Below are 20444 nucleotides of genomic sequence, written 5' to 3' on the forward strand. Positions count from 1 at the left end.
AATTTCTTCATTGGGTTAAGTCACACTTGTGTAAGCCCTGCTTTACATCAGTGCAACATATTTGCACTGGAGTAAAAGCAAAGATAAATTTCCTGAACGTAGACAGAACCTTGGAAGGTAACAGCTCTGGCTTTTAAGATGTGTGAATTTCATCTTCTAACCGAGCACATTTGATTCCATTAGTTGAGCAATCAAAGGATGAGATCTGTCAGTCTGATTCTTTTACATCTTCACTAGGTGCTGTTGAGCTCAAGGTCTCCAGCTGGGATTTCTGTTCTGAGAACTCTGAGGATCTGGACCTGAAAAAAAGCAGAGCATTCAATGTGGTAAAAGAAATGGTGAAACCAGTGAGTGACCTTCAGGGGGTGCATTTTAGGTTTGGAAGCTGTGATTAGTGTAGCTGGCTACTGGGAATTTAAATATCCCTTCAAGAGTGTACTGTAGCCAGACTCAGCCTTGCAGAGCCACTGGAATCTTTCTGCATCTGTATCCAGCCTATCCAAAGCCATCTTGCCTAGGGACATTGTGGATTCTCCATCACTTGAAGTTTTCAAATTGAGATTGGATATTTTCTTAAAAGATAGCTTCTTATTGAGTTATAGCATATTGGCTTGATGCAGAGAATACTGGGTGAGGTTCTCTGGCCTGTTATGTTCTCTGGCCTTACCCAATTCACAGCCATGAAAAACGCATCACGGACCATGAAATCTGGTCTCCCCTGTGAAATCTGGTCTTTTTGTGTGATTTTACCCTATACTACACAGCTTTCATGGGGGAGACCAGTGTTTTTCAAATTGAGGGTCCTGACCCAAAAGGGAGTTGCGGGGGGGGGGGTGTCGCAAGGTTATTTTAGGTGGTTCACAGTATTGCCACCTTTAATTCTGTGCCGCCTTCAGAACAGGGTGGCAGGAGAGTGGTGGCTGTTGGCCAGGTGCCCAGCTCTGAAGGCAGCTCCCAGCCAGCAGCAGCACAGAAATAAAGGTGGCAATACCATATTGTGCCATCCTTACTTCTGTGCTGCTTCTGCCAGCAGCTCTACCTTCAGAGCTGGGCTTCCAGCCAGCAGCCACCACTCTCCAGCTGCCCAAGGCAGGGCCACTGCCAGCAGCAACATGGAAGTAAGGCTAGGAGTACTGCAACCTCCCCTACAATAATCTTGCGACCCTCCCCTGCCCCCCCCAACTCCTTTTTGGGTCAGGACCCCTACAATTACAACACTGTGAAATTTCAGATTTAAATAGCTGAAATAATGAAATTTACGAATTTTAAAATCCTCTGACCATGAAATTGACCAAAATGGACTGTGAATTTGGTAAGGCCCTAGTTGTGCAGGAGATCAGATTAGATTATCATAATGGTCCCTTCTAGCCTTAATATTTATGAATCTGTTCATTCTGTTAAGTACCTTACTCCCACAATGCAGTTTTCATCTGTGGTAATTGATCATGCAGTCTTTTGAGCTCATCTGCATTGCTTCTGCATTGTCTAGTAGGGATGGCTACCAGGTGAGGTGAGGTGCCTTTCTCCTTCTTTCTCCCTTGCCTCAACTCTCCATGTCCTGATGTTACTTCTATGGCACACACTCTCCTTGCTGGCACAAGAAGCAGTGTACACAGATGGAGTCTGAATCTCTGTAGGGCAGCAGAAAGCACTGCCTTCAGGCTATTGCATACACCCAGATAACTAAATGAAACCAAAAAAGATTTAGTTCACCTTTTCAGTCAAGTCCTCTCATGGAAGGGACTGGCTTTCTCCCTTCTGGGGTTGTCTCTAAGTTTTCATGATGAAAACTCAGAGGTCACTCTCAAATCTGGTGTGAGGTATCTGTTTCTGTCTCTTCCCCATTTCCTTCCTTGGTGGGTGTAGCACATCCCAGAGAGAGTCCTTAGAATTTCCCTGTTTCCAGAGAACCCTTCTGCTGGCAGATGATCTCCTCTGTTGAGCCAGTCAGACCCAATGTTTAATTGGAATATTTGCTGTGGGTAAGTCAGGCACTCCTTCCCCTTTATTGTGGGTCTGAACCACCCCAATTAAATCTGCCAGCCCTCGTTGTGTGAAGAACTTAAGAGGCAGGGCTTTGGAATGGGACTTAAGCAGTGCTTAATTTGTGCCAGGGCTAAGCCCTTGCCCTCTACGCTTTGCAGTTCAAAGCCCTGGCACCTCTAGGCTTGCCACATCAGTTATGAAAGTAACAATATCACTTGAGCACAAGCTCCAGTACCTCTGTCATTACAAATTAAGCACTGGACTTAGGCTGTACAGTGCCACTTAGAATCCTTTCCATTAGGCATTAGGACAAGCCCCACCAGCACTGGGTTTTATCTTAATGGGGCAGTTGCTTGTCCTTGTTCAATGCACCCACAGCACCAGCATTTAACCATCTGTCTGAGCACCAGTTCCTTTTACTCCTTTTCTTGTCTCTGCAGTATCTGGATGTGGAGGAGCTACAGCTAGCCCGGGAGATAGCAGAACCCGAGATCCCCCCTGATGCTATTCAGGACAGAAGACTTTATTGTCTCCCTGCACTGGACAGTAGCATGCTAGTGGGTGTCTTTGTGGAGTACATAATCTCTCCTAACCAGTTCTACATCCGTCTATGTAGCAGGGAAACATCTGAGATGCTGGAGGATATGATGATTGAGATGAGGTGAGAAAGCGTTGCATCAGCTTTGTGCTGTGGCCTGTTGTGAAGATTCTCCATGAGAATGTGTATGCATGTGCTATGCTGCTGAGAGAGCAGGGCACCCAGCTTGCTGTTGTGGTTGGTACCGGCTTGGGTATGTTGGTGCAGATGTTCATGCACTCTACTCGTTCATGTATGCATAGTGCTTACTCATCCCTCTATAACTGGAAAACAAGAACTATGTTTGGTGGCAGTTAGGGCTGCAGCAGGACACACTTCATCCACCCAAATTTAAAAGCATAGAAATAAATAGTTATGGCAAAGGACTTATGCATTCCTTTGCACCTTCATGTTGCCTACAGCACTGTTGATATAGGACTCCTTAAGGCTTTCACGTCCATCTCCAACAGATACCAAAAAGCACTACTTACCCCAGCTTCATCAAACTTGCTCATCTGACTGTCATGCTTTCCATGTATTTGGGAAGGTCATTATCTAAAGGTTTTGTGTTAAAGAAAAAGCTTGTTATGATTGGGGTACTTACTGCTTTTAGGGATAGTTATGAAATGCTCTCTAGCATCACTACTGATGCATAACTCATATTCTAGGAATTAATGCATGAGTAAGAGAAAAGTGACCAAAGGACAGCTCCCAGAATGTGTTAAATTTCTTGCAGAAGGGGTACCAAAAAAGTGAGATAATATTAATGAAAAATTGCCAAATAGGATTACTTTTAAATGCTTGTGGCACCTTAGAGACTAACAAATTTATTTGAATTTGTTAGTCTCTAAGGTGCCACAAGTACTCCTTTTGTTTTTGCGAATACAGACTAACACGGCTGCTACTCTGAAACCTTTTAAATGCTTATAATTCTCTCTATTCATTCTTCATTGAGCCACTATGAAAAAATCAAATAGTGCTCAGTTTGGATTCTGATTTTTTTTTTTTCCATTTCAATGAGATTTCAACAAAATAAAGGTTGACCGCTTCGGTTAAAACTGAACTCTGTAACACAGCTCTAACTATACTTTTTACATATACTTTTTTACTACGCCTGTGTGAGCAACCTGGAAAAGTGGGATCACTGGCCCCTTTAACTCTCCAGCCTGGGCTCATTCTCTCAATGCTTTGCCAGTGACAAGCAGCAAACCCTTCCAGGTACTGTTATCACTCAGCCATCAGCATGCAGAGGCACATCCAGCTAAGTGGTGTGAAGAGCATTCATGCAACTCATAAACTATACACAGAGAGAGACCAGCAAATCTCCCAAGTCCCCAGCCTTGCACCCCAGATATATACCGTCTTGCACTGCTCAAGGCCTTCTCTTGAACAGTGCAAGCTCAGTAATTAGTTTGCCACTTCATCATCGAAGGAAAATAGATATGCACCAGCCTTTGTAATCTGAGCAGATTCCCCAAGCACTTTGGACAGACTCACTAGTAAGGATAAAACATTAAAATAAGTTTATTAACTACAGAAAGATTTTTTTTTAAAGTGATTTTAAGTAGGGCTCAGATTTTGTCAGAGATATTTAGTAAAAATTATGGACAGGTCACAGGTAATAAAAATTCACAGAAGTCCATGACATGTCAGAGATATTTTTAGTAAAAATCACGGATAAAACGGGGAGTGAGAAGGGTCCAGCACCCACAGCAGCTGGGCAGCTGCAGGGACCAATCCCCACCCTGGTGGCTGGGCAGCTGTGGGGGGCTCTGTCTGCCTCCCTCAGCTGGGCTGCTGTTGGGGGGGCTCCTGCCACCCGCTGTGGCTGGGCTGCTGTGGGGTCCCCCTGCTCTCCTCTGTTGTGGGGAGCCCAGCTGCCCATGGGGAGTTGGAGCTCTGGGGGACCCCTGCTGCCCAGCGGCTAGGAGCTGCTTGGGGGCCTCTGCCTGCAGGAACTGAGAGCTGTGGGGCTGCCTGCTGACAGTAGTCCAGCCCTGGGGCAGAAAATGTCACGGAGGTCTCTGGAAGTCACGGATTCCGTGATATAATCATGGCCCTAATTATAAGTGCTGGGCATAAAGATCAGAGATAGTTACCTTAAGAAAACAAAAGATCAACACATATTCTAAATCCTAAACGTTTAGACTAAGCAAGAATTGAAGCAGTTTTTCTCATCTCACTGGATGTTATAGGTAGGTTACAGTTCTTAATTCTTAAGCACAATTTCCTTCCCAGCCTGAGACTAATCTCCTCAGTTCCAAGTCTTTCTCTTGTTGCCCTTCGGCGTAGGTGAGGGACGAGAGATGGTCTGGTGATGCCACTGTCCGTTATTTTATACTCTCAGTCTGTGTCCCTGGAAAGATATTGGCCCAGGCATGTCCTCGTGGGCCTTGCTGATTCAGAGTTGAGCAATCCCGATTGTGTGGTGCTTGCACAACGGTCTCTTACAGAACTGTAAATCTCTTGTTTACAATTCCCCTGCTGATCAGGGTCAGTTAATGCCCATCTGGGTGTGGGTCACCACCCCTGTTGTCACTGGAAGGTTAGCAGTGGGTGTATCCCAAACTCATTACACCTGTCAATAACAACCATATAGCAAAATCTTATAACATCGTACATCATGATATACATATTTTGACAGAACAATGAGTTTCAGCAGATCATGACTTTTCATATGATACCTTTCAAGGCACTCTTTGTATGAAATACCACAACCATATACCATTGATGAATATGGGGATTGCAGGGTGCTACGCTGAAGTACATTGTGTCACAGCTGCACCTACTGTATTTGCTGGAAGGCGAGTAAAATCCCTGTGTGTGCTTTTATACTCTTTGAATATAAATATATTTGAGCCTTTGAATTTGGCTGTGTGTTCATCGTAAATGTTTAAAGTACATGTGTACTCTACCCATGTGGTATAAGAGCATGATATGGAAGGGTCACCTTCACTGTTAAGGAAGATCTTCCTCTGCATTGCCTTTCCTAGATCTTACGTTAACTCTGAAAACTGTTCTTAGCTCTGATGTTTTACCATAAGGCTCCTTGAAAGTTCATATCAAAGAGAGGTTTAAAGGAAAACAAGAAAGCAATGCTGTACTGAAGCACCTATGCAGTTCTGTCTGTACTGCTTCCTGCTGGGCATGACCTTTTTCTGTGGTGTCTTGCAGACGATGCTATTCAAATAAAAATGTTTCTGACCGTTATGTCATGCCGGAGGTCTTGGTCCAGCCTGGCCATCTTTGCTGTGTTAGGATTTCGGAGGACAAATGGTGGTACCGAGTCATCATCCACCAGGTGCTCAGCGAACAGGAGGTGGAGGTGTTCTTCCCAGACTTTGGAAATCTGCGGACTGTGCCGAAGTCTTGCCTGAGATTCCTCAAGTAAGTTAATTGTGGTATTCTGGCTAAGGGTATTTTGGCTAAGTGCTGCCAAATCTTACCTTCTCTCCTGGAGCTTGCCCCACCTTCACTCCCTTTGGGGAAAGCTGCATAAACACTGTCAATAGATTTCACAGTGTTTTCCAGACATATTTGGAGTTGTCATTTATTCTGGGATGAACATAAAGCATCAGTTGTCCTTATTTTGAGTTGGTTGGAGTGGAGGGAAGAGAGCTTTTTTCATCTCCCTCCTTTCCTAGCCTCCACACTGTTTAGTCTGTTCTCCTGTCTCATCTGCCTCTCTACATGGGGGCTTTGACACTGATTGAAACAAAAGTCATAACCATCGGTCTCTGTTTAATGAGTTGCAGGGGTGAGATACATTTGGCATGGTGCAGTGCGTGGGAACTGGCACTGCTGTTGTCTGTGCTGTACCCATTCTTTGGATGGAGGATGTTGGTTGCCAGAGCTGTTCATCGGACGTCTTTCATAAGCATAAAATATTAATTTAAAAAAATACAACTATGAGGTGGCTGTTGGAATTGAAGATCAAGAGGCTATATGGCTCATGGAAACTTGTACCATCCATATTTTTAACTCTTGGTGTGTGATGAAATGATGGATTTGATTCCTGTTGCAGGTGCTGCTATTCGAAACTTCCTGCCCAAGCTATCCCTTGTTCCTTGGCATGGGTGAAACCCATAGGGGTATGTATCCACAGACAGTTTTTCACCTATTTATATATAATGGGACTGTGCAGTAGACATTGGCCTCTTGCCTACTTGAAATAAACTGAGTAATATTGATGTTGACATTCTCTGGGCCTGATCTGATTCCCACCAAAGTGCATGGGAGTTTTGCTGTTGTCTGTCAACCTATCATTGTTCCCTTTCTGAGTATTCATAACATGCTGGTTTGCATTCTGTCTACAAATGGACAGCTCCTGTAGAGGTATTCATTATGCCAGTGAATAAGCTTTCTCCTCTGTCCTGAGTGCTCTGTGACCCTTGTGGAGCCTTGGGAAATCCAGCCCAGTTTTCTCTGCTTTAAATATTTGCTTTACTTGAGTGACCCATGTTAGTCAAAACTTCCTTCACAAGGGGGGACTGGCCAGGACCCTCTTTAGAGTCAGCCCATCACCCCTTATAGCAGGATCCCTGATTTCCTTTCCACTCTAACTGCAAAACAGATGAATAAATTTCCATCAGACTTTCTCAGAACAAAATAATCTGTCTGGGGTGAGAAGTATGTGAAAGAACTCCAAAGGGAGGAAAGGCTTTCTACCAATAATACATTTTGGGTTCTTTTTATTTCCTTCACATTCTAAGCATTTAGGTTCACATTTTCAAGCTTTTCTTCAGAACTATAAGGGCTAGAAACTTTTTTTATAAATGAAAGCTGAAATTCTCCTTTAATCACATGACTCCGGGAGCTGAGGCTTGCAGCAAATCACCATGTATTAGAAGGCTCCTGATAAAACTTCAGGAGCTGGCCACACAGTTTGTCAGTCATTGGAAAAATAAGAGCTTAGAGTGCACGTCGCTTCTCAGTAATAACTCCAGCTCTGCAGCCTTTTTACATTTTGAGTAGTTAAACTTAATTGAGTGTTGGTAATCTTGTCAGGTTCAGTTTGGTGCATTTGCCTGTGTGGTACACCTTTATTACACTTACTTCAGCTAAACCTTGCCCGGTTGTGCCCCTGAATCTAGCTTGCCTTCACCCTTTGCATCCACAGCAAACTTTCTAGGAATGAGAATAAGCTTCATATAGCTGCCAATGGGCTATTTTGTAGTAACCTGTTTATCCCCCTTTCTTCAAGGGGCATTGGACTACCAATGCCATTCTACAGTTCTGGAAGCTGTGTAACCTGAAGCCACTGGTGGGAGTGGTGGATGAATATGTGAACGGTATTCTTCACCTCTTCCTGTGTGACACTACCTCTGATGAAGATATCTACATCCATCAGGTCTTGAGAGCAGAGGGCCATGCTGTCATTTGCAGAGAAAATATTCTCTCCAAGGTGAAGAAGGGCAGAGGTGGCGAGTTTGAGCAAGACTGTTCAAGGAAGGGGCTGTAATATGGTGGGAATTTGGATTATGTAACATGGAAAATTTACTCTTAACAAAAGAAATGCAACAGGAACTTCCAGTGCACCTTAAAATTTCACTCATCCCAGGGAGAAGAGTCCAGTATATTCATACAATAGTCCTTTATCTCATAAAGCTTAAGTTCACATTTATCTTAAACAGGTTTTCACAGCCTGAGCACAATTAGACATTTGAACTTCATCACCTAACCACCACTGTGTAATGCTGCAGGGTTCATGTGCGCTTTCATCTCTGCTGTGCTGTTGTTCAGAAAGCTGCTATGGCTTCATCAATGTTACAGAGAGGATTCTTTGGTAACATTTGCTAACATGGGTTTAGGAGGTTCTTAATGTGGATATTTTATTATCATTTATTGTTTGTTCAAGTAGTGTTGATAGGGACCTTATGTAAATATGGAAAAAAAGTTTGAGAACTGTAGACATTCTGAATAGCAGTCCAGAACTGGGATAGCAGTGAAGAGCCTGTGTTACAGGGCAGGATTAAGGTACACATGTGCAACTGCCTATAGGATACTTGCCTTTTCTATTCCTGGCTCTCACCAGTTCTGTCAGTCCATCATTTTTAACAGCACAAGATTTGCTCAGAAAATGAACTAAAACATTTAGTTCCATCTCTCTGAAATTGATGAGGTTTTACTGTCTAGTTTCAAGTCTGCTTGGAAGTCTTCTGCTTTTGTGTTTATTTTTGTTAATGAAAGAACTCAAACTGTTATGCAGTTTTGGTACTTTTGCTCTGGAAATCTCAGTCTCAGGTGATTAGTTGTAATTAGCTTATTTGTTTGAAGCTCAAGGTGAATTTCAAGAGGTAAATCTCCAACCTTGTCTGCACTGACCACAGAAACCCAGTTACAGCATACTGAGGTATAAAGATGCTAGTGTGATTTATTTTTTTCCTGGTAAGTGTATAGTGGGTTATGCTAAAGTGTCACACTAAATGGATTATGCTCCAGCACCAGATTATCGTTTAGAAAGGGGCCTAGGCTGTTAAACAGTGCTGTAAAAATGTATAATTTAATATAACTAAGAATGGCCAACACTGTGATTTGACAGTGAGAGTCAGCACTGTTTTACCAAGAACTATAAACAAAATCCCACGGTTTCAAATGTCAGTAACAGGCAGAACCCAGGGGCCGTGTCCTTTGCTTTAATCTGTAGGCTGAACAGTAAATCTTGTGGCAAGAAGTCTTGCCATTTTGGCATGTGATATGTCCAGGTACCATTTGATGAGTAGTTTTGTCACTGTGGAAAACCATTTTAACTTTTGCAACAAGGCAGACTCTGCCAGCATCTAGATGGCTCCCAACCCAACTCCCACTCAGTTGGGTAGCAGGTTGCTGCAGTTTGAAAACCATTTCAAAATCTTGCTCTAGTTTTTTTTCTTCTTCTTTTTCTGTTGCTTACAACACACTTTACTGACTTTACATACTGTTTATTTTTAACAGGGGTTTATAGAACTGAACCCCTCAGTCTTGTACCTGCAGCCCAGTCCGAAGCAGGAGAATGATGGCTCGTCGGGGACAGACCTTCCCTTACAGGAACAGGAATCTTTCTATGAGGCCAGCAGGGCAGTGAATCCGGAGCTGAATGAGAGTGAACCATATGCCCAGGTGGGAGGTTTTTAGCTCTTCTGTGTCTAATACAAGATTAAAAACAGCTGTTGTGTTGGGAGACTCTGGTGGGTTGGTACACTATGTTTTAACCCTGTGGTATAAAAAAGCAAACAGGTGCCATAAGAATAAAAATGTTTCAGATGGGACACAAATAGATCTCCTCATGCTTGCCCTTATCTTTTATTTTCCTGCCTGCTTGTCTGGTCTCTTGACAGCTCTTGGGTAGTCCCTAAACTTCTAGGTATAGAGTCCTCTTTGCTCTGAGATTCCTGTTCTACTTATTCTTTGAACTCAGACCTTTACTTGGCATTGAGTTCACATATTGTATCTTGGAATCAGCCTTGACTTCAGACTTTTCCCTTTCTCATCTCCTGTGTCTTTACTTGCTTTCCTCTTATCTGTTCATGTGCAGTTGCAGTGGAGCAGCATGAATTGCATTTTTGAGTGTGTCGCATTCAGCCATCAGAGAAGCACACCATAAGCCACCTAATAAACACCCTGGCATGGCTTATTGCTATTAAAATTTGGCTTGTTCATCCTAAATTTAGTTTATTAAAAAACCCCATGAAAACCAGTTTTTGGGCATGGGGAGGAGTTGGTCTTACATAACTATTGTTCCACTCCAAAAAAAAACCCCTTCATCATAATATTTAGCTCTTATATAGCACTTTTCATCATTTGACCTCCAAGTACTTTACAAAAAAGGAAAGCATTGTTTTCCTATTTTGAAAAGGGGGAACTGAGGCACAGAGGGCCAGCGACTTGTCTGTCACCCAGCAGGCCAGTGGCAGAGCCAGGATAGAATCAGTGTCCTGAATCCCAGTCCAGGGCTCTCAATCCACTAGGCCACACAGTGGTGAAATATTTATTAACCAATTTTGTCTGCTCTTTTCTTATTTCTTTCTTACAGGCTTTTCTGTGGCACACTTTATCAGGGCATCTGAGCACCTTTTGAGTAGATCATAGAATCGTAGGACTGGAAGGGACCTCGAGAGGTCATCTAGTCCAGTACCCTGCACTCATGGCAGAACTAAGTATTATCTAGACCAGCGGTTCTCAAACTTTAGCAACCTGAGGACTCCCATTTTGATTTAAAAATTTTTGCAAACCCCCAAGTTCCCTGGTCAGCCCCAGGCCCTGTCCCCACTCCACCCCTTCCCCCAAGGCCCTAACCCTACCCCGCCTTTTCCCACCCCCGCTCCACTCCTGCCCCTCCTCTTCCCACCCCCTCCCCCGAGCGTGCCCCGTCCCCACTCCTCCCCCTCCCTCCTAGCTCCTCCTGCACACCGGGGAACAGCTGTTCTACAGTGTGCAGGAGGCACTGGGAGGGTGGGAGAGGAGTTGATCAGCGGGGCTGGCAGCCCTGGACTTGATTTCGTCCCCTTCCCCGAGCGCACCCTGTCCCTGCTCCTGGGAGGGTCGGGGAGGAGTTGATCAGCAGGGCCTGTGGACCCCATTCTGTGGACCCTAGTTTGAGAAATGCTGATCTAGACCATACCTGACAGGTAATTGTCTAACCTGCTCTTAAAAATCTCCAGTGATGGATATTCCATAACCTCCCTAAGCGATTTATTCCAGTACTTATACCCTGACAGTTAGGAAGTTTTTCCTAATGTCTAAACCACCCTTGCTGCAATTTAAGCCTGTTGCATCTTGTCCTATTCTCGGAGGTTAAGGAGAACAATTTTTCTCCCTCCTTGTAACAACCTTTTATGTATTTAAAAACTGTTATCATGTCCCCTCTGTCTTCTCTTCTCCAGACTAAACAAACCCAATGTTTTCAATTTTCCCTCAGGGGTCATGTTTTCTTGATCTTTAAACATTTTTGTTGCTCTTCTCTGGACTTTCTCTAATTTGTCCACATCCTTCCTGAAATGCAGTGCTTAGATATTGCATTGTTCCTTGACCTGAGTATTATAGGAACCATTTTTTTACATCTCTCATAATATAACTAATTTAAAACTAGTGTAACAAATCTAAAATCTAAGTGTTCTATTTTAAACACAGTGCACAGTGCCTAGCACAATGACCCCCCCATCTTTATTGGGGCCTATAGGTGTTACCATAAGACAAATAACAAATGATGGTGCTCTGCTCTCAAGCAGAATGAGAGCCCTGTGTCTGCATTTGGAATCTTATAGCTAATTACCTTGCACAATATAAATATCGTATATGTACTGTACCTTACTACTTTTGCTCATGCTCTTTTGAAATAATATGTGTTATGGGTGAGTCCTTGGTTCACATGGTGGATGTCTCTCTATATTTTTGTACAGTAACTTATGTCAAATACAATAAATCTTTTAAAATCAGAATTAAAAAAACCAAACAAGCATGTACAGGTGAGCTGAAATAAAGTTGCTGTTCTCTTTCTAGAGATCTCGGGTTGACGAAAAGGATGCAATGTGCTTAGAACCTGAAGGAAGAGTACAAGAACATTCCTGCTCTGTGAATTCTTCTCTCACTTCATGGGACTCACAAGGCAAAGACTACAAAAATTACCAGGAAAGTCCAAATGGAGAGCCCAGAAAGCCAGAACTGGAAATGCAGGTGAGGTTGGCGTTTTTTCCAATACTGAATAACTTAATTGAGGTTGAGATGAGAAACTGTCCCTTTATCAGCTTGCTGCTGACAGTAGGATTAGAAGCAATTCCAAAAAGCATTTGGCAATATGTATACCTGCAATAAAGGGTAAGGAAGAATAGGACATAGAAAGGAGCTCCCCGGAGGAATCAAGTGTTGGTGACAATTTAAAACTGCTGTAATAAAACTGCAAACTTTAAATGTTGTTCAAGAGATGTTTGCAAAGGTTGTTAATCTTTATACTATAATTGGCGAGGTATTAGGATAGGAACAGTTTTGGCAATGAAATTTTGCAGGCTTCTGGATGACAATATGAACTAGTGTTAGTGGAGAAGAATACTCTTGAGCGAATAAGTGTTAACTTACTAGCATACATTTTGTTTAAATGCAAACAAAAGAAAATAGTGGAATTGAACCTCCCTAGAAACCAGATTCTGTACATCAGAGTATTCCTCTCCTCCACAGAAAGGAGCAAATGGTACACGTGCTGGAACCCCGTGTCTTAGGACAAAGAATGGTATTGTGGCAGTGCTGCTAGTGTGTACTGTATTAAAAGCTTCCAGGCTTAGACACGCAATGACTTTTCTGTCCATTTTAAAGTACAGTAGATTCCATTTCACTGGGAACCGAGTGGTTGCTTATAAAAGTTGCCATTTATCTGAAGGTTGCTAGTAAGCAGAAGGAAGACTTGTGGGGCTGCAGCCAGGGAAGGATGCACTGGGACATGCTGAGCACCCTGGCCTGGCACCGGGGGCACAGGCTCAGCATGTCCCAGTGCATTCTTCCCTGGCTGTACAAGTCTTCCTTCCGCTTACTAGCAACCTTCAGATAAATGGCAACTATGGAAAGCCTCGCATCCAGACTGCAGTGGCTCTCCCAGCTGCTGCCCTGTCTGCAGCCTACTCTCCCAGCCTCAGGCAGGCTTGTGCGTCTGTAGCCAGGGAAGGCATGTCAAAAAGTTGCCATAAGAGACCTGCCTGTTGCCAAAATCCAAGTCTCGTTAACTTTAAAGTCAGTGGGATGGGATTGGTTCCTAGCCATATGTTCCTATTAACTGGAAGTTGTTAAAATTAGGATTGCTATTAAGCAGTATCCAATGTAACTATCAAACCTCACCGAATCTCTTCTGAGGCTAAATAAGAAGGAGCTGCAGGTATTTAGAAAATGGAAAGATGGACAAGGATAAGGAGAGATGAATTCCATTCTCTGCACTTTATTGAATGGCTTCTGGATTTTTCACATACCCTCATAGAATATCAACTTGAGTTAGTTGCTTTTTTTTTAAAGGAAAGTCCTCATCTGGAGATGCCACACCTAGAGCTGGTGTCTGTGATCTCAGACATCTGGGATGAAAATTGGTTGCCTCTGCAAACCTTAAATAAGCAGACTGGTATTGGCCATGACACCTTGCAGTTGGATACTGTGGTATCTTCCAGCCAGACCTCCAGCCATGAAGGAAGAAATCAGAGCCTGCAAAGCAAAGAGCAGCTGCAACAGGTTACTTGTAATCTTTCGGGGAGGGAGGGAAATGGACAGATGCCCCATGGTGACATCCTAAAGGGAATTAAACATCTTGTGCATGATGCACAGTAGGCTGCATATGCTGATTTAATGGGGAAACCTCGCCAACACCCTAAAGCGGAAGTGTGTATGAAGGGATACTCCATTTTGTCCAGATCTGTGATTTCAGGGCTCCTTTCTTGCTGGCCTCGTACACCAACACAATATCAAGTTTTTTTGTTATGTGCCTGAAAAGTTTGTTTGGAAATAAAATGAGAGGTTTAGGTCCACTCTCAATTGAGGATTATATAATTGATCCTTTAATGCTATTTCTCTCTTGGTTGCAATTTTTGCCAGGTTTTCCATATGTTTCTGCCCCTCCCGCTTTCTCTCTTCTCCACACCCACTCTGCTGGGTATCTTAGGTAGGGCATTTTGCTGCTGCTGAAGAGACTTGGGATGATGTGTGGCCATTTTTGGATCATGTGAACATGGCAAGGACAGCAGTTGAAAAGTCAAAATACCCAATCCAGGAGACACTGGAACTGGGAGAAGTCCTGGAGCCCACCAGGGAACTGAAGGTAAGCACACATTTTCTGGCCCGGTATAGTGGCGTATTTTGTTTTTAAATTATTTTAATATTCCTGGAAATATTTTTGTTGGTCTTTATTAAATTGAAACTTTAGTCCAAATGAGGCACAACTGTTTTAAGATAATCTACCTACCTCTGCATCTAGGTTCTTACATTGGTGCCCACCACCAGTTTGTCTGAGTGTCTTCCAAATTAATCCAATTATAGCAAGTAACGTGAAACAAAATGTAATGTCTCATCCTAATTCAGTGCCTTTGTATCAGAGAACCATCCCATGCTTTGGTATGATTGGCAGTCTCTGCTAATAGACCGTGTGATCTGCAGGAGTGGGTTGAATGGTTCCAGGTACGTCTAGATTCTCCTACAGAACTCTGTGGGGAAGCATACATTTCTCCTGTCTGTGCTACGTCTCTCTAGTCAGTAGTGTTGACCCTTCCTTTTCATGTATGCTAGTGATGATGATCATAGAATCATAGAATATCAGGGTTGGAAGGGACCTCAGGAGATCATCTAGTCCAACGCCCTGCTCAAAGCAGGACCAATCCCCAACTAAATCATCCCAGCCAGGGCTTTGTCAAGCCTGACCTTAAAAACTTCTAACGAAGGAAATTCCACCACCTCCCTAGGTAACGCATTCCAGTGTTTCACCACCCTCCTAGTGAAACAGTTTTTCCTAATATCCAACCTAAACCTCCCCCACTGCAACTTAGACCATTACTCCTCGTTCTGTCATCTGCTACCACTGAGAACAGTGTAGATCCATCCTCTTTGGAACCCCCTTTCAGGTAGTTGAAAGCAGCTATCAAATCCCCCCTCATTCTTCTCTTCCGCAGACTAAACAATCCCAGTTCCCTCAGCCTCTCCTCATAAGTCATGTGTTCCAGTCCCCTAATCATTTTTGTTGCCCTCTGCTGGATGTTTTCCAATTTTTCCACATCCTTCTTGTAGCGTGGGGCCCAAAACTGGACACGGTACTCCAGATGAGGCCTCACTAATGTCCGAGAGAGGGGAATGATCACGTCCCTCGATCTGCTCGCTATGCCCCTACTTATACATCCCAAAATGCCATTGGCCTTCTTGGCAACAACGGGCACACTGTTGACTCATATCCAGCTTCTTGTGCACTGTAATGCCTAGGTCCTTTTCTGCAGAACTGCTGCCTAGCCATTTGGTCTCTAGTCTGTAGTGGTGCATGGGATTCTTCCGTCCTAAGTGCAGGACTCTGCACTTGTCCTTGTTGAACCTCATCAGATTTCTTTTGGCCCAATCCTCTAATTTGTCTAGGGCCCTCTGTATCCTATCCCTACCCTCCAACGTATCTACCTCTCCTCCCAGTGTAGTGTCATCTGCATGATAAAGGGTAAGAGGGCAAGGAAAGAACCCAGAAAATAATCTTTATACTATATAAATGTAGTTAGCAATCCAGACTCAGCAGCTTTATATTAGTGTAATGCTTGGGCCTGATAGTGGTGAGTGCTTGTCAGCTTCCACAGAATGACTCTCTGGTTGTTTGTTTTCCCCTGGCATGCTCTTTGTGTGACCAGCTCTGCTGTAGGTGGGAAATCTGTAGAATCTATTCAGTGTAGTTTTACACCTAGCCCGATCTTGCATCCGTGAACTCAGCGGGAGTTTTGCAGTTAACTTCAGTGGGAGGAGGAGCAGGTCCTATGTTAACAACTTTAAAAGTACGTCTATGGCTGAATTTATTTGAAGCTGCTTAGTCAATATTGCCAATGCCTCTGACTGCTTGATGAGTTAGGGGATTGAAGTCAGGACTCTTAATAGTCAGGTTGGGGAGGATCATTTGTGGGATGTGGAGCACAAAGTGAGCGCTGATAGTTAGGTGGTGATAATAAATAATGACTATCTAATGGTATAAGTTAACATGAATGCAGAGTTTGGGATGTACAAGAGGAGGGAATAGTGGAGGGGCATAAATTGTTCTAATGTTGAAGGCAGCAGAGGGATCAGGAATGATCAAATACCTGCAAGTTTTTTGTGCATTACTACAACTTGTTAACTGCAAGGAAGAGGTGGTTAGACTATGATGAGAGCAGTTCTAGTGGGGTATCAGAAACCAGATTTGAGAGGATCAGGGGAAGAGCTGGAAGAAATGAGGGTAGGAAAGGTGGGTCTAAATGGGGTGGAGATGGGTGAGGCTTTGTGAGAGCAAAGAGAGGTTGGGGTGAGGAAAGTGGCGCTAAGGTAATGAGAGAAGAGCAGACAACCTAGCTTGTGCAAGCAGAGGTGAGGAGACGAGAAGGAGATCAAAATGGATGATGTGAGAATGTGGAGTTCCTCATGTACTGACTCAGATATAACTACATAACTATTAGACAGCTGATCATGTGGCTTTAGGAGCGTAAGAATCTCCCTACTGGACCAGAACAGTCCATCATCTTGTCTGACAGTGATCCCTGTCAGGTACTTAAGAAGAAGGTACAAGAAACTTTGTAAAGGAAAATTATGGAAAGAACTTCCCCTAGGAGAAGATTCTTCCTGGTCTCCCATCAGTTAGTAGTTGGCTTGTGCCTGGAGCCTGAGGGTTTCTATCCTTTGTGCTTTATCTCAGTTCACTGTGGATTGTTCTCATGCATTGACTTCTGCATATTGAGCAGAGATTTCCATTGAGCTATTGACATCAATGGCCATGTCTTTCCCAAGTGGTTGGTTAATTTGCACCCCAGCAATGTCGGTTAGTTCAAATTCTTCTTTCCAAATGTGCATTACCTTGCATTTGTCAACACTGAATTTCCTTTGTCTATATATATGCTGCCTAGTTTGTTTACTATTTCAGGAGCTCCCCACAGTTATGTCTAGCCTTGACTATCTTAAACAATTTTGTGTCTACTGTAAATGTTATCATTTTACAGTTCATAGAAATGTAGGGATCTCAAGGTCATCTAGTCCATCCTGCCACGCTGAGGCAGGATTAAGGATATCTAGACCATCCCTGACAGATGCTTGTCTAACCTGTTCTTAAAAGCCTCCAAGGATGGGGATTCTGCAGCCCCCATAGGTAGCCTGTGCCAGTGCATTAACTCATCTTTATAGTCAGGAAAAAACTTAAGTTAGTAAATACAAACATCAGTCCCGGTACAGATCTGTGACTTAGGTGAACCTTTAAACTAGAAGCGAAGGTTTTATTCAACTAAAAATTGACTGAGCAGCCCACTCAACCTCAGTCCAAATTCCCTTGTGCTCACTCTGTCACTGCCAGTCTTGCTGTGCCTGGGGCCTCTCTCCACTCAAGAATTATGAGGGTTTTTTACAGCAGACCATTAATATCTTGCTAAGACATGAGCCGAGATGGAATTTTGTACATTGCAATAAGCAGCCGCCCTCCTTGGAGAATGTGGAGGAGGTGCTGTCTCTGGCCCTGATTTTGTGCAATTGGCCAAAAAAAAAAAAGAAACGTAGTGGCTAGAATTCCTTTCCAGCTATGTCTGGATGCTTAACTATATGGTGACCAGGACAGTTGATGAACTGTGGGTGCATTAATCTTGCTCTCTGCTCTGTTTTATATTTGATTGCAGACACCAGCCTCTCCTGGAGATTCACCAGATCCTGCTATTTTGTCCAAGTCACTGGAAGAGTTTTGTGTCTCCCTAAGCCATTCCCAGCCCTCAGCAGAGCCTAGCCAACTGGAGCCTGATCAGAACAAAATATCTCCTAACAAGGTCCAGTGTCTTACAGCACCAGCTGCTTCTGCCTCACTTACAACAGCACCTGTATCTTTGGAGAAGCAGAATGGTACTGTGGATTTGTCTGACTGGATTTTTAGAGTGTGTGAAGACCTGAAGGGGCATTAGTATGTGCATTCTACTGCCCAGTTTGAATGCTGGCCCTAGCTCTGTGATCCTGGTACTATGCTAATGGCACTGGTGGGTGGCTTCTGGTATTGTCTGAAGTCCATTATAGCCAGAAGCTGGGCTCAGGAATCCTGGGGCTAGGGCACTGGTGTATGCACATGGAGATCTTGAATCTTGGCTTTTTATTGCCATCTGTCCATTGCACCAACAGTGACTGTGGGTTGATGCAGTACTTCAGGTTGGCCCCATGTGCAGAGAAGTGGATTCCTAAGTATTCCATGGGGATGAACTTGAATTGAGGTTTATTCCTCTCTTGGTTCATTTCCCTGCCTTATCCAGATATTTATCTTCTGTTACTTTTGTCCAGCCCTTATCCTAGATTTTTTTGCCTGTCTGTTTCAAATGTTAGGATTTCCCAATATTAAATGGACTCTCATCTCCTGGCATTTAAGGGATTCCATGTAAGACCATGGCAAATGAGAGAGTGAAGCCCTTGTTCTTTCTAAAGCCCTCTGAGCTCCCATGTGTATGTCCTCTGAATCATAAATTGATTTTAATTTCACAACACCCCTTTGAGGTAATGAAATATTTATGCCCATTTTACAGCATAAAATAAGTGACTTGTCTACGGTTGCATAATATGTCTGTTATAGAGCTGAGAATCCAGTTCTTCTGAGTCCCAGTCCAGTGCCATATCCATTAGACCATCCTTCCACCCTTGTCTCATTTACTATGCAGGGGAAGTCATTCCAGAGAAGGTGAAGAATGAGGACCTCTGGAGGACCCAAGTTATCACACTGAGTAGCAGTAACAGCTGCACTAATCGAGGGGCTGAGGATAAGAATTCCCTGATCCTAGCTGCTGAGCTCCAGGTGTCCGAGAAGCTCTACATCCCTCGCAGTTCTCCTACCGCAGCATTGGGAGCTGCTGCACGCTTGGCCACCTCCAGTGGCCTTTTTCACTGGTTCGCTGTCCTGAGAAAGTTGGAGACATGAGGAGAAGGAGGAACCCCAGCTGTATGATTTCTCAAGAAAGGAGTCTAATTCACTTGTACTGCATCAGACAAGATGGAGAAACAAAGATGCTCTTTGAGGGGTTGGTGCTCCTGTGCCATTTCTCTTTGGCCGTAAGAGATACTCATCCTCCTGATAACTAGAGCCTAGGGTCTCCTTGGACATGCCTGTGTATGGGATAAATGTTGCTTTTATTTTCAGTGGAGATGGTTATATTCCTTTTATTGTACTGCTGTGCAACGACTGTTCTTTTTAATATAGTGGTTTGAACTGTGTTTCAATGTTGTTGTGGTGGGTGTGTGTGTGTGTGTGTGTATATAAACAGTCTCCAAAAGGTGGAGGAAGGAAATTGGGGTCAGATTTGGCAAGTCATGTTAGAAACAGACTATCTTTAAAAAAAAAACAAAAAAAAACCCTCTTTCCACTCACCTCTGAACCAGCTTCCCTTCAAAAACAGGCATTGCCTTGAGCTTTGCAACTTATGACTTATTGTGAGTAAGGATTTTTTAAATGCAGTGGATCTATCACATAATCCTTTTCTTGATAGTACAACTAGAGTCACATCGTAAGTCAGGCCATCCAGCCTGTGGTGAGCACTCCTAATCAGTAAACAGCCTACGTCATGCCCCATTGTCTTGCTGCATCTACATAATGTTAAAATATGGTGGTGGTTCTTCAAGCAGATGCAGCTGTGTATTCAGTTTAGGTGTGCATGACCCCAGTGCACTGGAGCTGGAGAGCTCTATCTAGCAATACTTGTAGGGGTGGTGCTCACGCCATTGGGACCTTAGCCCCTCCCCTGACTATAAAAGGCAGCACCGCTTCAAGCCCCTCAGTTCCTTCTGACCACCTGTGGCTGGAGTCATGTTTCACTTCTCAGAAACGGAGAACAAAAGTGTGAACTTTTTCTTGTATATAGTAGTTAGTAATACCTTATTTTCATTTCAGTGTGAGTATAGTATTGGAGCAATTGGCTGCTGTCTGTCAGGCCCTCACTAGGGTTCAAGCACGGTCATTGTGTGTGTGGGTGCCATCTCTTAACCGTGACCTCCACCTGAGGTGCTTATTGTCTCAGCGAAGGACACATTAAAGAGAAATGCCCCATCTGCAAGTTGCTCACAAAGAGGACTCAGGTGGCAAGAGTGTGGCGGCTGAAGCAGCACGTGCTAGATCAGGCCATGAGGCCTGCTTCGGCACAGAGGCCCTTGTCCCGTTGGGAGTCACCTTCAGATCCAGCAAGTGATGTTGCTGCACATTGGGCTTCCCCCCAAGAGGAAGAAA

At 43.8% G+C, this 20444-nt stretch overlaps 1 protein-coding gene across 4 annotated transcripts in view; it reads left to right on the forward strand.

Annotated features, from left to right (window-relative positions):
• TDRD5 (tudor domain containing 5) overlaps positions 1-19438 on the forward strand; it is a 34218-nt gene extending 14780 nt beyond the window's left edge. For 3 of the 4 annotated variants that reach the window (XM_073356534.1, XM_073356535.1, XM_073356533.1), the window contains exons 8-18: positions 238-347; positions 2427-2647; positions 5738-5950; positions 6588-6654; positions 7767-7967; positions 9497-9661; positions 12041-12214; positions 13535-13744; positions 14172-14327; positions 17875-18091; positions 18889-19438. In XM_073356534.1, coding sequence (XP_073212635.1) covers positions 238-347; positions 2427-2647; positions 5738-5950; positions 6588-6654; positions 7767-7967; positions 9497-9661; positions 12041-12214; positions 13535-13744; positions 14172-14327; positions 17875-18091; positions 18889-19145 — 1991 coding nt within the window. In that variant the 3' untranslated portion in view covers positions 19146-19438. The remainder of the gene's footprint in view (positions 1-237; positions 348-2426; positions 2648-5737; positions 5951-6587; positions 6655-7766; positions 7968-9496; positions 9662-12040; positions 12215-13534; positions 13745-14171; positions 14328-17874; positions 18092-18888) is intronic. The other variant, XM_073356536.1, reaches the window with a different exon arrangement.
• Positions 19439-20444: the final 1006 nt, after the last annotated feature.

This window comes from Lepidochelys kempii, chromosome 8 (assembly GCF_965140265.1).
Source record: "Lepidochelys kempii isolate rLepKem1 chromosome 8, rLepKem1.hap2, whole genome shotgun sequence".
In the NCBI taxonomy this organism is placed as follows: domain Eukaryota; kingdom Metazoa; phylum Chordata; order Testudines; family Cheloniidae; genus Lepidochelys; species Lepidochelys kempii.